General features: G+C 38.0%; 1 protein-coding gene across 2 annotated transcripts in view; it reads left to right on the forward strand.

The window, feature by feature from the left end:
- LRPPRC (leucine rich pentatricopeptide repeat containing) overlaps positions 1 to 13318 on the forward strand; it is a 92727-nt gene extending 79409 nt beyond the window's left edge. For both annotated transcript variants that reach the window (XM_035320165.1, XM_035320164.1), the window contains exons 32-38: positions 629 to 833; positions 2919 to 3058; positions 3242 to 3357; positions 6308 to 6382; positions 7781 to 7865; positions 11388 to 11530; positions 12820 to 13318. In XM_035320165.1, coding sequence (XP_035176056.1) covers positions 629 to 833; positions 2919 to 3058; positions 3242 to 3357; positions 6308 to 6382; positions 7781 to 7865; positions 11388 to 11530; positions 12820 to 12876 — 821 coding nt within the window. In that variant the 3' untranslated portion in view covers positions 12877 to 13318. The remainder of the gene's footprint in view (positions 1 to 628; positions 834 to 2918; positions 3059 to 3241; positions 3358 to 6307; positions 6383 to 7780; positions 7866 to 11387; positions 11531 to 12819) is intronic.
- The last annotated feature ends 5978 nt before the right edge of the window (positions 13319 to 19296 follow it).

Below are 19296 nucleotides of genomic sequence, written 5' to 3' on the forward strand. Positions count from 1 at the left end.
AGGGGCATGTCTTTGTCTGTATGTTTACTTGTGTATAATGTAAATCGACAAGAATTCTGGTTAGAAAAATGAGAGCGACTGTTACAGATGCACAGAAGACTGATTTGGGGTGTTTTTAGCATAAGTGACTGCTGTTGTTTTAGGAGTTCTTAAGGTAACTGTCCAGTTTGGAGGGGTTTTTTTGTTCTTTTGTGGACACTCAAACTCTTGGTTAAGTGTGCCACATTTTTGGTTTCCAGTAAAGAAAATTCATTATAATGTGTTTGGAGAAAAAACAAGCTTAAAACTTCACAATTTTAAGGTCATAAGGGAGGGCACTTTTGACATAGCTGCTTTCCCTGAGCTGGATGCTAAAATGGAATAATTAGATGTTCAAGTTTTTCTAACACTTTCTTTCATTGAGTGAATATTAAAGCATTATATCCTAAATTGCCATTGAAAGTTTAGTATATATATTTGTTATAATTTTCTATAGCAATTTTGGGGCATAACTTCAGCATAATATAATGATTAATACAATAATTCTCATAAGTGTTTTTAAAAAGGTAAGGTTAATGATACCAGCAGTGTGGTTGTCTTCTCAACTAAAATCTCAGTTCTTTTTTCCTGATTTCTTCACCTTCATTAGATGCTATAGCTGCTTTCCAAGGAATGCTCGACAGTGGCTTGTTGCCTTCTAGACCAGCAGTTATTGTACTCGTTGAGGCTTTGGCAGTGAAAGGAGATATGAAGAACTTAAAAGCATTTGAAAACATGATAGAAGACATCAGAAAATCAATTGATTTATCTCCCTCACTAATTGCCAATGCTATTGCATTGGTTCATGTTAAGAAGTAAGTATTTCTGTGACTTCCAACCTTTTATACAAAGTGGTGGGAAATCACCAACATTATCCACTTTGTTCTGTTTCCATTCATTAGCGTCCTAGATGTTAAAATTCAGGGCAAGATGAGAACTGTGCTGTTCAGTCCTGTTCTGGTCTTATTTTACAAATGCATTTGGGGTTTGGAATTCATTTAATGAAATACAGGGATAGCTATGAAACATTTGGGAGAACATAAGGCCGTCTCTGATACTTGTGTTCAAACATACTACACCTCTCATAAAGTGTTCTCCTTGGTGTGAGATCAAAAGCCCTATGAGGTCTGAATGTCAAACAGAAATAAATTCATCAATATAAATGTAAAAATCTTGGAATTTAGCACACATATTATACATATAATATTAGTTGGGAAACAAAACCTGTTACTTGTTCCAGTAACTGAAATGATAACATGGTTGTGTTTACCCTCAAAATATGAAAGCCAGGTATGTATCTGTGAGATGGTTTTATACTTTTTGTCAGTATTAAAAAATAGGGAAAAAGTTAGCTCCTATGCTGTTACAGGCCACAGTTTCCATCATGGTAATTATCCCCACACTTTGATTATCCTTTCATTCAAATGTTTAATTCAGCATCATGTTCTGCCTAGCATTTTTTTAATTGATACGTTGGTACTTAGCTAGTTTATCCTTTGCATAAAACTGTGTGGGGGAAGCACCTTTTCACATACTATGAACTTCTCAAATGCAGTTTGCAGGAATCAGTCTTTAGGAATCCTACATATTCTGCTGTTTTCTTTCAAACCAGTTTAATCAGGCAGAGCTCCTCTGTGTAACTCAGCAGGATAGTTGTGTGACTATGTAATACATAACAGATACCTGATCGCCTTGGGCATGCCAGACCATAGTAAGTAGTTACTGGAACAGTTACTGGATAGTAGTGTCTGCAACAGCAAGATGATTTAAACTGAAGGAGAACCATGCAGGCCAGTTCCAGTAGTGAGCTCACTGTGTTTTCAGCCACCAAAAAAACAAGAAAGGACTGATCCTGTAAAAATTTAGATCCCAGTGGTCCTTGGCAGAAGATTCATGTGAAATGGCTTTTGCTTATTTCTGTGTCATGAAAGGGTTGCAAAGTCATGACGTGTTCATAACGTGAATCAGAGTGACTGCAAGAATAGATAAGCACTGTATACAGACACAGGTTAAGCAAGCAGCATCAACTTTTCTTCTGCCATACCAAAGCTAGCTTAGCTGTATGAGAAGACTTAGCAGTAGCATAAATAATACACACCTTCTGTATTCTTAAATGTCTTGCAAGTAGTACCTTGCAAACTGTGATAAAGAGTATGGATTTACATATACATCAAACAGCTGTTCACATGCTGGTAGATGTGTATTTCTAATACAGTTTTCAACACATTTTTATAGCTTTTAAATGTGTTTCATCTAAAAGAATGTGATTTTTAAAATTAAATTTGTTTTTAGAGTGGACTGATAAGAGGACATGTCATTTGAACTTTTTAGAACACTAGAAGTAGAGTTTTCACTTGAATGAATACTTTCTGTGTGAATTTATTAGCATTTGCTATACTTAAGCCATAAGATGAAAGAGTTTAGGCAGAGGTATTGTCCAAATGACATTTACTATCTTTTTTTCTTTTTCATCCAAAAAGGCAGACATGGGAAGAGTTGGCTAAATAATTAATTGAATAGCATAAAGAAATACTTGAGTTGTCTGCATTAATTATTCAGATACCTTCCGTTAATGTTTTGATTTTTACCTTCTGGGTTTGCAGAACACTTCCTTAAAGCAGCTAGCCAGAACTCTTTGTTTAGTGAAGGAAGAAAATCGTGTCAAAATTACTTACGTGTCCTGAAGGTCAAAGATCATTTGGAAATTTGACTTACAGGTTAATTTATTAATTCAGTCATAAATAGTTTCATTTTTACAGTATCTGAACGAAGTCATAGGTACTCAACCATTCTTGGGAAGTATAACATTTATGTAGGAAGTAAAAATTTAAATATAATTGTTTCTTTAGGTTTAGAAATCTTGATTTCTGAAACTAAGCCAGTTCAATATTTTTTCCTAGCAATGACCTTGATGCTGCTGTGGAATACCTTGAGCCTCTGCTTATCTCTGGTGCACAGAATCCTGATCAACCTGTCAAAAATATTTCCTTTTTGTTAAGAAAGGTGTCTGAGGAAGGATTAGAGCAAGCTTTGGAAAAATGTAAGTTAATTGCAGTTGTATTTAAATATTCTGACTAGACAGAGGTGTTACAGAAGAGCTGTTACATGTAAAACCTGCTCAGTCAGCATAAATCATGCCAGTAAAGTTTACAAAAGTGCCTTTTCAGTCGAAGACTTTCCTTATTTCCTTTCCTTTTTCCTAATATTTTCTATCATTTTGCAGTTGGCGTGATGGCAGAACGACTGGCCAATCAGTTCAGAATTTACAGACCTGTCACAGATCTTTTCCTTCAATATGTCAGTGCAGGCAGAGTGGATGATGCCAGATCTCTACTGCAGGTAATGACATAACAAGAGAGGTACAGAAATGCATAGAGCTCTTCAAGGGTAAATGGACAAATTATGAAAAAGAGGTGTTGTGTAGCACAGGCTAATGCTAGTTTGCTTTTGAATTCCAGCACGAATATCAACATGATTTAGATCATTTTGTACCGTGAGACAGTAGTCTAATGCTAATAGTAGCAGTGGGTGCCAAAGTCAGAAAGCTTTTGTCTTCCAACAGCCTGAAGGAATTGAAGACATATTGCGTGAAGTTCCATCCAAAGCAAATATTTTCATAGTTTTTCATATATTTTCAAGTTTTCTGTTAGACAGTGTTGCTTCCTGCAGACCATCTCGTTGCAATTCCTTGCATAATTTTTGCTGTGCTGAAAGCCTAATACATCTCTCATAGTTATACAGTTCACAAAATAGAAGTGAACAGTGTTTGCTTTTTGTAGCCATGATATTTCACTCTTATCTTTATTACTTTTTCTAAGCTGTATTCAGTGTTTGTTAAGAGCTGAATTCACCTACTGTTCACTTGAGTGTCACAGATGTATTAAAAGACTAATGCTGGTCTCTCAGCCACAGTCTGGGCTAAGTTAATGATCTTCAAGGTATGACATGACTGTGTTCACATCGTTTTTACAGAGCTAGACACAAAGCCGTGCTGGAGGAAGAATAAGCTGCAGGTGGTGAGTGCTGGTGTCTCCATCAGATCATGGAGCCTCCTCCCTGCAGGCAGCAGTCACACAGCCATGCGATCCTGCAGCCTGCTTGGGGCACGTAGGCTACCTGCCTCAAACTGGGGCCTGTTACCAGCTCCTGGTAGTGAATATGACTCACTTACCAGTTGCTGAGTTTTCTAAGATGCTGCAGAATCACTTCTGCTTCACATAGCAGAAGCTTTATGATATCCCAAGACTTTTTTTTCAAAGGAAGAATGCATACTACTAGCAAGTGTGTTCAGTGACTTCGGCTATAGAGTCACGTGTATTATTTGTACATTTCCTCTCCGGAATATTTTTTAGCTGTTTTGCCTAACTGTTCATCTGAGTGTTAGTTTAAAAAAAAGATAATGATTTTGATATAAAATCCTATTTTTCTATAGCAGGAAACATGAAAATTTGAAAAATTCTTGCTAACTTACTCTCTTTGATTAGGGAATTGAAATCAGTTACAATATCCTGCAATTGTGAAAATAGGGTGTTTGAATTGAAATCAGTTACAATATCCTGCAATTGTGAAAATAGGGTGTTTGTTTTTTTTTTGCATTTTTAAGTAAAGGCTGCATGTTCTCAGAAACAAAACCAACAAAAAGCACTGAACAATTTCCATTCTTAGTTTCCTAAAACTTTTATTCCAACAGTATACAACTGTTGGAATTAAGTTCACAGCTCTATAGCATAGTTGAAACAATGTTGTGTACACTGTTATCTCAGAGGAGAATTTTTATATATTTCATGTTAAGTGGGCATTCGCATGTAAATTTGAGTTAAAACTTCTTTGTGAGACAGTTTTTCCTATAGCATATATAAAATAAAACGTGTTAACATTCTTGATTGTTATTGCCGATCAAATATTCTACTAATAGGTAACCAGAAGATAGTAATAATAAAAGTTCACTCTGCTTTTCTATTAAAAAGTGGAAAGTAAACCACAATCTAAATGAACTATTTCTCTTGTAATAATCTAAAATATTGGTAATATACACAGAGAATCTTTGCATTCAAAAATATATCTCAGAGTCTGTTTAAACTTCCAAGAAACAACATCATTTTTTGTACTGGAACAGTTCTGTATTTTTGATGAAAGTCAAGTGTTTGATATTTTGGCATGAAAGGGGGCTGTGGAAAACCTTTCTGTGACTAGACTGTCTCTTTCCTCTTACTATTCTGATAGTAGGTGAGAATGTCTAAAATCAACATATAATGTTGCAAGTTTTTTTCCATGAATGCTTTGTCCCTATTTATGAAGATTTTTGTCAGAGCACTAGCAGTACATGGATGTGAATATTTTTTTGTCCATTTCCCTGACTGAATGAAGCTTCACACCTTTTCACCTGGATCTTAAAGAGTTTGTCAAAAATACTACGCATATAGTACATTCATAATGGAACAAAGCAAAATTTCTCATTTGCAGATGTCTAAAATACTCAGTGAATGTGGTAAATTAATTGTACATGTATGTCTATGTGCACAGTACCTGTCTGCCTGTGCATTTTGGTACCAATAAAATATCTTGCAGCTTATAAAAAGCACTGTGCACTATTAGAATTCTAAGACTGGTACCTCTGAGGTGCATAAATGAAAACATTGTCTTGTATATTTTATTTTGCCCTCATCTAAAGTAAGATAGATTTTTGATTTATCTGTTCTGTCTCAAACTTTTTTTTAAGTTAAGCTTCTCTCTCTCTCTCCCTCAAACACTGTCTATTGCAGTGAAAGCCTTTTATAAAATAGAGAGATTGAAATCAGTCCTTTGTATGCGTAAGTGTAGGTAATTATACTTTAAAGAGAACTTGCTTTGTACATTTTAATTTTTATAAAGAAACGAGCAGTTATCTCCCTGACACCTTATTAAATGTATAATTAACCTTATGATCCCTAGCTCACTTGTGAATGCTTGGCAGTATAATTGGAGAGGAATAGTGTTTCTCTTTTTCATTCTTTTGCAGTCCTAAACCTCGTTTTTGTGGTGTGTTGAAGTATTAGTTTAATTCTTTCCCCTTTTGTTTTAAACAAACTTTATACCTACCATTTTAAAAACGTTTGCTAAAACGATGCACAAAATGAGCTTGTTTCCTGTGTTGTGTTTTCTTTAAACTCACGGTCAATTGATTACCTTGCAGATAGATAATATATATTAAAATATTTTAAAAGTCTATAATTGGAAATTTTCACCTTAGTCATTTTGTTTTTTGCTAACCTGCTCACAACAGCTGCATTAACTATTTCTTTTTCTTTAGAGGTGTAGTGGATTAGTTGAGGAGAAGAGAACTTTTCTGAATTTCATGGGTAAAGCAGCATCTAGACCTGGACAGGTATAATATTTTTTCATGCTTATCATTGTATATGTAGCATATATATATTTAGTATATACTAGTTAATCATCCTTTGAAATGTTTTGGATCTTGAACTTCACGGTTGACAGCTTTATCAGGTTTCTCAGGGTGGGGAAGAAAGGTTAATTTGCAGAGCTAGTCACATTTAAAAGAACAGCTTATTTTATGAGGCATAATAGAAAGGAGAATGTAATTAATATTTTTCTATTATTTCAGTAATTTCCTTTATTTTTGATGTCGTAGTTTATATGCTACAAACATGCTTTAAATGTTTGTTTCACTATCCAGTTCCATATTGCAACCCGAACATATTTATTTTGTTGTCTGCATTGTATAAATACAAATGCAGTGAGAACCTCAGCCCCTCTCGAATGATAAAAATGTGTCAGTTTACATTAAAAGACTAATTTCCTGTTACTTGCTATACTGTTTTGGGCATGTATTGAGATTGAGCTTCTGTTTAGATTACTAGCTTTGTGCTCATTCGCTTTAATTCCAACTACTCTGTTTTATGTGCCTGTCATACTCCTGTCCCTCCCTTTTTTCCTTGCCACCCTTCTTCTCCCCCAGGTTCCTCAAAGTAATAAACAAACAAACAAAAAGGCAAAAACACACACACACTGATTCCTCTTTCGTAGAGGAGTAGCGTCAGGAGACGCTTAATAGAAAAACTAGAATAAGTGCTTCTCAAATGAGGGAAAATGCACTTTTTTATTTTGCACAAGTTGCCATTAAATGCTCATGGATTAAAAATTCTACTGTAAAAGTGACAATGATAAGTACCATCTTTTGGTGTCTATGCAATAAATCTAAAAACTTGAAATTTTCTTGCCTTTAGAGCTGAAATTTTAGTAACAAAGAATTTTCTAGTGTGTGATAAAGATGTTAGTAACTTCTGTACACCTTTTCTTTAAATTCAAGACTTGAGTTTTTGAAATTGGAGTCAGAGGTTGAAGGAGGGAGACTCCAATTACATTACACATTAGTCAGTGATCTGACTACCTTCAAGCCCTGATCATAGCTACCATTGACCTCTAGGTCAGTGAAGGCTGCCAAGTAGTTTGAATTCTTCAATTTGGTTGAAATCCTTACATAGTCTCATTAATACATGGATTACTTCCTTCAAAAAAGAAACCATTGTATAGTCTCCTTGAATATGGAGTTTTCGTCCCATATTTTGTTCATTTTATTGTTTACCTGATTTCTTTGGCTATTCCTCACATCACAATTTGGGAAAGAAATGCTGTGTCTTCGTTCAGTTGAACAGTTCATTTCTTGTAATCGGTAGTTCATTTCACTTAAAAGATCTGCAAAAAATGTTTTGTCAATTTTATTTGAAGTTAATGCTTTTTTTTGGCTGTGCTTTAAATCTCATAGGCAAAGAAGATTGAGACACTTCTAGAACTGATTCCTGATCACCTAGATATGGAAACTGCATACCGTTACCTCCTAAAATGTTATGGTAATTTACTCTTCTTGGACTAGTTTTTTATTCTAAAAAAAATAAATCTTTAGGTGTTCATAAAGGTCATGGAAACCTTTAGAATGGCAGGATCTACGCTGTGCACATTGTAACTTTTGTTTTTGTGTGTGTGTGTGTGTGTGTGTTTTTTTTGGCTTTGTTTTGTTTAAGTTTACCGGATCTCTGACTGGTCCTAGCTATTAGATTGGAAAAGCAACTAAGAGACCTAAGCCTTGAATCGTTTACAAAGGGAACTGTATTAGATTAAAGGATACTGTTACAAAGAGGCTAAGTACGGGCTTCATGGAATAAAAAGAATCCCTCCTAACCCATGGAGAGAAATGTGGAAATGAACGGCTCTTAAAATGAATGCAGCTTTTTTTCCTGAAACATATAATACATACCTTCATTCTGTGTGTGTGTGTTTCAAAATCATAATTAATTAGTTCTATCAGTAGTTTGCAAGAATCTTAATGTTACTAGTGCAGATTCTTTATACCTGTTTTTATTTAGCCAAAGTTACTTCATTTAGATTAAGCTAAACAGTTGATTTGAAGTGCTAATCAGTCTCTATTGTTGAAGTCAAAGGGAAACAGCTCTAAAAATCAAGTTGCTTATTTAAATACATCTCTTTACAACACTCACTCGTGAAAAATGAGCACATATAGCCCCCCTGGCAATGTTTAGTTGGAAGGTTGCCCTTGAGTCCTTTGCGTTGTGTATTCTAATATGATCCTCCAGTTTTATTACAGGGAGGAAACATAATCCTCTTCACACTTGTATTACAAATAAAATGATATAATGACAGAAACCCTCATGTTCCAATCTATCACAGAGGAGATAAATAGGGATATTTAAGTAAAATACTTCAAAAACAAATCCAAAGTATGGTGTTAAAGACATACAGACTTCAGTGTATTTTAATCAACCTGTGAAAGTTTTCATGATGTAGTAGTGAACTTAAAAGTTCACTTGCTTAGTAATGTTCAAAACAGCAGTCACTGGCAAAATCCTTTAGCTCCATGTTTTCATTCACAGTGTGATAAGTTTTCTGACATGTTTTTGTTGTTTTGTTTTTTAAATAAAAACTTCTATCACCAGCACTGGACTTGCTGCCTTACAATGTCACTGACTCTTTACTGGCTGTTTGCTGTTGTTACCTCAGTAAAAATTGTATTAGTGAACTGATTCAGCATCTTTAATGTTCTATCCAGCTACATCATCATAGAACAATTTTATAAAGAGATTGCACAGAGACTTGCTCTATGAGATCTAAAACAGTGGTTAGAGTATTTAACCTGTGAAGCTACATAGTAAACGAAGAGATGGTTGCTGTAGTTTCTTCAGGGAGACATATAGCTGGATCATAGCAAGTTGTAGAGGAAACGTTCCCCACCATGTATAGCATGTACCGACTTGTACATTTTAATAGCAATTTATCAGCCTCGTCCCCTCACCCCTTGTCTTCCATATCTGATGCTTTCTGTGGTGGTGTGTTTAGTTTCATTTGTCAGTTTGTGATCAACAGTGAAGTATTTAGTGCAGATAACTAGAAGGATTTGCTCTTGTTGTATTATGTCTTAAATGTAAAGTTCACGGTTTCTGTTAGGTTTTTAATAAAGCATTGCTTCTTGCGGTTTCTTCAGTAGCCTCCCACATTCAAAAAGTAGCTCAGCCACTTGCCAGATGTGAGTGGGAAGCTTTCTCATGAGAAAGGGACCCAAGCTATCAATTTCTGCGTAATTTAAAATCCGTTTCTTTAAGAACCATTTTTTTTTGTTACCCATATGGTTGGTTATGAAGACATTCCAAATATGAAAAAGAAAGAAGCTGAGATAGCATCCCATATTGCAGATGTTTGAGTTTTCCCAAGGGAAAAAAAAAAAAAAAAAAGGACTTGATGGTTTCCTTGTTGTTCACAAGATGCTAGGAACTGTCGTACTCCTTCTAGGATCCTGAAGACAACAGGGAAACTGTTGGGGGTCATTTCAGTTTCATCCTGATGCTGCTCAAGCAAGGGTCTGAGCAGCAGAAAAGTGCATGGTTAAGTGTAATGGCAAAGGTTAAGCAACGGAGAAGGAAGAATAGAACAAGACTGCCCTGTTTTTCCCTTCTCCCACTTCAGAGTAAGGAGAACTATATTCTGATCTTCTACAGCTGGAAGCTGTGGAAGCCCTTCTACAGGGCTTTAGATAAATAGAGAATGGGCTTGCTAGAACCTGTTGCAGGTGATGGTGTCATTTATGGAATATCCTGCAAAATGTTAACTGGATACCTATGCAGTTAACATTTGTAATAGTGTTAGTGGGTCAGCAAAAAAATTCTCCTGCTCTTTAGGATGAAATGAATTTCTGTTTATGGTCTAAAATGAGCATCTGACCTTCGTTTTGTTTGTTCCTTTAGGCTATACTTTTGATATAGCCAACACCTATAACCATAATAATACTCTGCCTTCACTTAATGAAATTCTGTTCTAGAGTTCTCACAAACTGAGAATCAGTGGCTTTTGGTTTAGCTTTTGTTTTTGTTTTGCATCATCTACCTCATCTACCAGAGGCATATAGCTCTGCATCTCACATCTTAGAGTGGTGTTCTCATTGTGCAAGCAGCTCTGTTCCTAGTGGTCCCAGCACATCCTTAAAGGAAATGATCATCCAAGCCTGAAATGAAAGGGAAAGCTGGAATGGCTGCATGTTCTGTTCTCTTCTGATGCGAACTGTCAGTAGGATACGAAGAATATCCAGAATATGTAGAATTATAGAATCACAGAATGGGTTGGGCTGGAAGGGACCTTAAAAGCTCACCTGGTTCCAGCCCCCTGCCATGGGCAGGGACACCTCCCACCAGACCAGGCTGCCCAAAGCCCCATCCAGCCTGGCCTTGAACATCTCCAGGGATGGGGCATCCACAGCTTCTCTGGGCAACCTGTACTAGTGCCTCACCACCCTCACAGTAAAGAATTTCTTCTTAATGTCTACTCTAAATCTCCCCTCTTTTAGTTTAAAGCCATTACCCCTTGTCCTGTCACTATGCTCCCTGACAGAGAGTCCCTCCCCAGCTGTCCTGTAGGCCCCTTTAGGTACTGGAAGGCTGCAATAATGTCTTCCTGAAGCCTTCTCTTCTCCAGCCTGAACAACCCCAGCTCCCTCAGCCTGTCTGCCTCATGGCCCTCCTCTGGGCTCGTTCTAATACTTCCCTGTCCTTTTTGTGCTAGAGCCCCAGAGCTGAATGCAGCACTCCAGGTGGGGTCTCATGAGAGCAGAGCAGAGGGGCAGTATCCCCTCCCTTAGCCTGCTGACCACGCTGCTTTTGGTGCAGCTCAGGATATGGTTGGCTTTCTGGGCTGCAAGTGCACATTGCCGGCTTGTGTTGAGCTTCTCAATATTATTACGGAATATTGTATATTCAAATATTTAGAATATGTCTTGAAGTACTAGGGAATGAGTAACGTCATGGAAAGAGGTGAAACGAGGAGCATTTAACTATTGGGGATTTTGGTTTTGATTTTTTTTTTCCTTTCAGAATTAGATGGAGATGTTGCATCTGTAAAGGCTGCATATGAGAAATCAAAAGAAAAGAATATACAGCTTCATGAACTATCACTGAAATCTTTAGCAGTTTTTCTGAAGAAAGTCGGGGAGCCGGTCCCTTTCACTGAACCCCCTGTGAGTATTTCCTAATTAAGAAATAGATCTGCAGAATTGTGTATGTTCGATGTTAATAAAACAAATTGCATGAATAATTACATAGGGATTAAATCTCTGCAGAGATTCCTCAAAGGAGACCATGTAGGAAGTACAGAGTGTTGTAGGAGCAATAGTAATCTTGCGTTGGATTTGACTTGGGGAAATAAAACTCTTGGGGATTACTGTGTTTAAATTACACAACCCTTATCAGGCACACATCTACAGGTGTATGTTTATCAAATGTCCTTGGGGCATTTAAGTGCTTGAACTTTAAAAGGCTTATAGAAAGTGTGTTTTGTTAAGTTAATGGGTTTTAGTTTTTGTTAATTACTAATTGGCTGTCTTGCTATGACGGGATTTTAGAACTGCGGGAATTATTTTTCTACTGCAGTTTTATTTCTAGCTGTCTTGCCAAAAGATGTATGCAACTGTGCAAATACATCTTAGTTGAGGGTGACAGGTGGCATGACACTACATCTGTCAAGACTGCAAATACTTCTTCCACATCACTCCTTTGACTAACGGTCTGCTAGTATCATTTCAGCAAAATAGCCTTTAAATAAAGATTTACTATATTTTCTCTCTAACCAAAATTTTATTGCCATCTGCTAGCCACATTTTATAACATAAAATTAGTGTTTTTCTATAGTTTTCTGAAGATGTAATTAAATTTTAGTTTCTCCATCCTGATCCTAAATGTGGTTCTTTTCTCATTTTACAAAGAATCAGAGGAAAAAAATGGCTCAAAACACTTGTTTTAGCCTGTTAACAGATTCAGAGATTTTTCTACAACTTTAACTTAATTTAAAAAATATTTTTTTTATTTAGATATGTAAATATAAAACCTAGAGTATCTGTTTCTTGCATGTAGTTAGTGAAAATAAGTGTTTATTTCAAAGTCACTGGAATGATTCATCTTCTGATTTTCCTGTTCATTTTTCTCTGATGCAGCTTGGTGTTTAAAAGCATCTTAGAATTTTTGACACAATTGCAGATTGCAGTTAAAAAGTATTTTCATTTTTAAAGTGAAATTGATTATATTATTGCATTATGTAATAGAAGCTTCATTATGCATTTTTGGCAAGGTTTTCCTTCTCCTTTTATTCTCTCTTCTTGGTATTTCTCTTAATTATACAGACTTCAATACAGATCTAGTTTTATGACAGAGAATAATGGATTTTGCTTTTGTCAGGACGTAAGACTTTCAGAATTAGTAACTTTTTCAGTTGTAACAACGTTGAACTTGTTTATTTCACTCTATTTTATAGGAAACGTTCAAATTCTATATGGAAGAATGGAGGAAAAGAAGATTGGAAACATTATGAACAGTCGTTTTATGTTTTAGTTGTTTATGAAATTAAGTATTACATTCAATAAAAAAATAAAAAAGCATGTTGTTCTGTGTAATTTTTAATATAAATACTGTGTTAAAGCAGCACTTTCCGTAGCTGTAACTGGAAACTCATAGGCTTTTCTTTTGTTAAAATTGCTAATGAAATACCACGATAACACTTTCTAGGCTATTTCTGTTTTGATGTATGATCTGCTGTAACTAGAACTGTACTTTAGCTCCTGTTGATTCACCAAATATATGTATATTAAGAAAGTTGCTAGAGGGGTATGCAACTATAACTTCAGCAAACTGTGGTATTTTGTTGTTGTTTGCCAGGTCAGCGTGCTTTGGAGTGAAAGTAGAAGGGTAAAGAACATCTTCAGGGTTCATCTGTACCTATTAAAAAAAATAAACACATCTTTTTTTAGATTCTCCTAAATGTACTTCTTTTGTGTAAAGTATCTTGTTATGGGATTCAGTGTTACAGATAAAGACAAAGTACACCTTTTACACTGCTTATGTGTTGTAGTTTTACAGTATCTATAATTCATTCTCGTAACTTTTAGTAAAATTTAACTTTTAAGTAAAATTTCAAATTAGTTAACTAGTGTATTTACAAATACGCAGAAAATTCCTGTGAGGAATGAGGCATAACTAACCCTGTGTTGCAGAGAATGTTCAAGTTTGTTTTCCAAAAAAAAAACCTATGTGCATCCTATCTGTGTCCACTAAAATGTCAGTGTGGTTTTACGATGGCTTTCGCTACTTAGTTTGTGCATGCTATGGAGACTTGATGCATTGATTGTGCTGGGTTTATTTGTTGGTTTTTGTTTGGTTTGGTTGTTTTTTTGCTGTTGGGTTTTGGAATTCACCACAGAATATCGTCGTGCTGTCCTTTCAAAGATATCACAGTAATCTAGAATGGGGTGGAAAGAGATGTAAAGTCTTGAAAAGCATCTTGTTAGGAACGTGGGTGGGTTATGTGGGAAGCAGACTGTATCTGAGTGGTTCTAGCCATCTGGCACCTTTTGTTCCTATATTGTCAGAAGGCATTGACATTTGAGGTTTTATTCATAGCCTAGCAGTTTTGTGCCCTGTCTGAAAACAAGCCCAGGCAGTGTTTAGCTTATTTCATCTCAAAACCAGAGATGCAGTGTTTTTCTAAAGCCGCAGCCACGTTACATGCGTTTCAGTGTCATAACAGCATAATTGAAGACTGCGTCAGCTAGTTTGCGGCCCTTCCTCTAGTGCCATAGCTCTTGTTTTTAGAGGTCATCTCACGCCCCTCTCAGTTTCACAGCAGTGGCTGTGTTCCGTAAGCAGAGTCAGACCGAGTGTAACTCGAGGCAGCGGGGCCTGCGTGTGCTTGCTGAGCTGAGCTAGTGCAGGGCCTCAGGAAGGGGAGGACTTGAAGCACGCACCGTGTCCACATAGCAGCCGAGATCTGTAGACCCGAGGTAATTGTGCTGACAAGGAGCTGGGATCCCGTGTGGCATCAGACCTGCCCATTTGACAGGGTGCTGTTTGCAGTCAGGTGCTGCAGCCTTCATTATTCTGTGCTGATGCTGGCAAAAGGTGTCTGCTGCCTGTTGGCAGTGCCCATGCCTGATGTCTGACCCTGCAAGGCCTGTGTTATTTAGTGTCTGCATGTTTTCCACCTACCCTGCTTGGCTGAACTCCTACAGACTAATGCCCTGAAATTTTGTAGTCGCAATTTGGAAACGGAAAGTAAATTCGATAGTCGGAAACCAGTAATATTAAATTGTTCTTGGCTCTGAAATTGCATTTTGAGGGACGCGCTGGGCTGAAGGAGCCCGCTGCTGAGAGGATCAAACAGCGGGGAGGCACTGCCAGAGCACAAGACCAAATGGTACTGGTGTTTTGTGGCAGCGGTGACTGGTAATAGGTGGTAATACACACTGACCACCTGGGATCATGTTGTGCAATAGCCCTGGCCATGTGTTGTGGGAGGGCAGACATTATTCAAAGGATAGGCAAAGCCTGCCATTGTGTGGTAATGCTTCTGACTTTTCTGTTCCAGTAAATGTTTCACGTACAACAAGAGAATAGTTACACAGAGGACTAGAGTCTCTCCTGTCTTTAAAATGTGGGACAGTGAGGGATTGGTGCCACCCTGGGACATGGTCACCTCGGTCTGAAAAGATGTTTTACTGGGAAGGTTTTTGCAGAATCGGCATTTGTGCCATCTCGTCTAGAATACGCTTGAAATATTTCTTGTGCATCGGTGTGCTGTGAGATTCTGCCACTTCAGGCATGAAGAGCCGAGTCTAAACTCGGTTAGCCTCGAAGAAAGGTTAGCCTTTCTTCGCCAAATAGGTAGGCAGCTTCGCTCTTTCTTTTTTCATATTCAAAGAAGGAAACCTCTGAGATGACAAAATGCAGAATGGCAGTCCTACAAACTTGTCACGGTGACTTATTAGACCAGTTACAAAACTTCCTCTGTCATACTGACCGTAGCACTTATCCCTTTAAAGCAGAAAAGAAGTATTTGCCACTGGGTAGCTGGAGTTGTGCAGGATTCAGAGCAGGTGCGGCAGCTGGGAGATGGGAGCGGGCTACTCCGCAGGCCTCCTTGGGGAGCAGGGAGCGTGGTGACATGAACCAACCCGACACCTTACTGGAGAAGGCAAGCTGTGTGAGCACGTACGTGTTTGCATACCAGCACATCCTCATTGGCGCTGAGAGGACTGGAAAAAGCTTGCTGCTTGAATTGATATTGCTTCACATTGCTCCTGTGCCATGTTATGGGCTCGTCTTCCTCCACCTTCCCTTGAGACCGGGGCAGGAGGAGGCTGCTCTTTGTTGGTTCGTTGTTTTCTTTAAGCTCAACATGGAAAAAGTTTCTGTTAACTACCAATATAGTCGTTTTGCAGCATGATAATTATATGCTGTTCTTCTGTCCTTACCTACTGAAACAGTTTGTGCAACTTGCTATCTCCCAAAACCCTTTTCTATAGATAGAAATGGAGCTTGGTAGGTTAGTAACTGTCTCTAGACTCTCGTAATGTGTACCCACTGATGAAAATTGAGTAGCTGAAGGACTTGCATCTTTGGCAGCAGCAGCTCAGAAGGTTTTTATAGATCAAGTTCCTGAGTCAGCAGGAATCCATCTGCAGTTTACAGTAAGAAGGTAGGATTGTAGCTGTGATGGTAGGTGTGCCAACTGCACGTATTGACAGAGAAATTGTCTGGAAACGTGTTCACCAGAGCACCACCGTCTTTATTGCTTTTCTTAAAGGTGTGATACTTCCAGACTCTCCAGGAACACAGCTTAGGAGGAAGTGACAGGAGTGATGAACATGGCCAGAGTTTTTGCTGCTCAGTGATCGTTGTGAGAGATCTGTCAGCATCTAGAAGGAAAGTCCCAATTTCCAGCACCAGTAAATTGTTGCAGTGAAGGTGAAAAAGTGAGCAGGTAAGAGAAAGCTGGTTTGCTGTTGAATTTAGCCTTTTTAGTAAAGATTTATCTGCTTTTCTTAAAATCGTTCTTGTAATTGCTGTGTAAAGTCAGTGCGAAAAGAGACTGCCCTTCCAGACTGGTTGCAGCTTCTGGTGTCTTGCCAGTGCTTTAGGGAATCTATCAGCAGAGGAAACCTAATCTCCTTTGAAGTTAGTGGCTCCAACTGGGACTGCAATTTAATCCAAGGATGTCTTTCTAAGTATGAGCGTGCAGATCCCCAGCTACACACCCAAAGTTCTGGATTTTCCATTAGGTATAGAAATAAGAGCAAATATGGATGGCTGTGGTTTGAGTTTTCACTGTTTCCTCTAATTACAAAAATGAGATAATAAAAACTGTCTTAATGCAGTACTTGCTATAGACAGGAGTTTCACATTAAGCTACTTTTAGATAAAACTACTAATGCAAGGCTTCTCTCTGATACTCTTCACCCTCTATACTGCAATTGGCTAATGCTTCACAGTTTCTTATGTGATGATTATCCTCATAACGCTGTAGTAAAGCAGTGATATCTATAGAATTGCAGTTGTCTGCAGCGGTAGCCACAAGCTTCTTTGCAGTTGGTGAAACACTAGAAACTCTTCCTACGTAAAACAAAAATAAATGAAACCACTGCCCTTGTTACTTGCACAGTTTCTTGGGATTTCCCTCTGATTAGTTTAGCTAACAGCTCGAATAGTTCATTTGTGGAGGTTAGCTTAACTGTAAGTCATCCTTAGCTATCATCAATTTTTAGGGCCTTCAGAATGCTCTGTAAATAAAATTACACTCTAAAAATCTGAAATAGGATAGAAAGTGTGTGCTCATTGGAAAATCCATTACAAGCCATAGATCTGCAAGCTTTGCTTAAACAAGGCTTTTGCCTTCCTTCATGATTTTATTGACTTAGCCTGTATTTCAAACATTAATGTTCAGAGAGAGAGCTGGTAATACCACAAGTCGCAGCTGATTACCTGTTCAGCATTCCATGGAGAGGGAAAAAAAAAGCCCTGATCTAGCTGAATATATGTGTGTGTGTACAGTGTTAAATTCATTTAAAAAAAAAATCAATTTCATCTTTCCTTTATGGTTTTAATGACATCCATATTTTTTATCTGTAGCACCTATAAAATATTAAGCTCCAAATTGTTTTTATGCCTAGGAATGCAATTTCTGCATCTGAGTGTCTTTTTCACTGTCATCAATAACATAAATTTGTCTAAATTCAGCAAGTAAAAACAAGGTTGAAAACTATGTTTTATACCACTAGCTGCAGGGGGCATAAAATTACGGTAATTTGTGGCTTTACTATTGTCAGTCATGTACACGAGGTTTTTCAGTGGAAATTTATCATGCACCCGGCACTGAACGTGTACTACAAAGCTGCAACGCATTTTTTGATGCAAAAGCACTGAGAAATTCCCTCTGAAGTATACGAAACTAAATATTCATTCACCTTTCTTTTGTCTATCTTCTGGAAGGGAGAAATCTGGAGCGTGCGTGTCCAAAGCATTTGGCAGCGTTGAGCTACTCTGTAACCAGAAAGCACGCTTTTCTAGGGAGCAGTAATGCTTGGCCAAAAGGCTTTTTTTATTATTATTTTTTACAAGATTGGTCATAGGAGATGGGGGCCCACCAGGAAGGCAGGGAATCATCTGTAACCTGCGATGCACGCTCAGAATTACCACAGGGGTGGTGAGATGGTGCCCCTGCAGCTCAGCAGGGGACAGCAACTTGTGCCTGTATTGCTGGGGACTGCGGGGCAAAAAGTTTGTATCCAGCGATGGTTTTAAGGGTGTGCTAAACCCACAGAGCAATCCCACCTGGAAATCTGGGTGTCAGCTCGTTAGGACAGCCCGCGTCCTGGTTCGCAGAGTTTGAGCGGCACTGTTCATTGTTGGCTCTTTGGAGCGCTGCTTTCTGGCTTTCTGCCTTCCTTCAGCTAGCTGAAGCACTGCTGCAAAGCAATTAGCTATTTTAAGTGAGAGAGGTAAAGGATGTGGGTGCTTGTTGGAAAGCAGTCGATGGGAAAACACGCGGTTCTTTTAGGGCACCCCTTAGCATCACGACTTGCGTTGTGAGAGGGCAGGTGTTTGCCTTGATCCAGGGTCAGGAGGATCTGGGGTCAGGAGCTGCTGGCTGAGGCTGGAATGGCAGATTGGAGGTGCTACGTTTCTTTCTCCTGCCGTTCTTGGTGAAACATGACATCTTTTCTGTCATAAAAGTTTCTGTAGTTTTCTAAACTTCCCCCAGTCCCCAGTAAATGAAAGTAAGCAAAGATAATGTCTCGAGGAATGACGGTGTTAACTGGTGCCCTGTATTAGCATCACAAGGCACTGGCGGTTCATTGAAGGCAACGTGTTCTCTGCTTCATGCTTTTGCCTAGCTGTGAATTTCATAGATCTCCAGTTGCAGTGCATTTGCTTGAAAACCCAGTGCAGTAGCAGTCAGGGACTGTGGTGTGGGCTTATTTGCTCACATACAAAGTACGCTTCTTTTTTTTGATGCAAGTCGTTTCACTTTTTCCTCACCATGTGAATTCTGGTCAACATTGAACCCACTCTTTAAATGTGAGAAATGGAAGTGAAGCAGGAGTGGTACTGACACATGCTTAGTAATGTTAGCAAAATATGAGTGACTCTGATTAGATGCTTTAAAATGAGCAAAAAATCTGAATGTGTTGTTGAAGGTAGATGCTTGTTCTGGAGCCGTGAGGTGAAGATTGAGGGGGGAGTCTGTTAAATTGCTGTTTTTGGCACTGGAAACATTAAATGTATTGAGTTGGGACCATGAAAGCACAACATTCCCGACAGATTTTGCACTTTGAAATAAAACCATGTTTGATTTAGTGAGAAAATGAACATCAGTAATTAGTTTTATAATTAATTACATAAATTGGTAACAACATTTTCATAAGTTATGGATCTGAACTTCTTTCTAAATATTCCTTGG

This window comes from Oxyura jamaicensis, chromosome 3 (genome assembly GCF_011077185.1).
Source record: "Oxyura jamaicensis isolate SHBP4307 breed ruddy duck chromosome 3, BPBGC_Ojam_1.0, whole genome shotgun sequence".
NCBI classification, from domain to species: Eukaryota; Metazoa; Chordata; class Aves; order Anseriformes; family Anatidae; genus Oxyura; species Oxyura jamaicensis.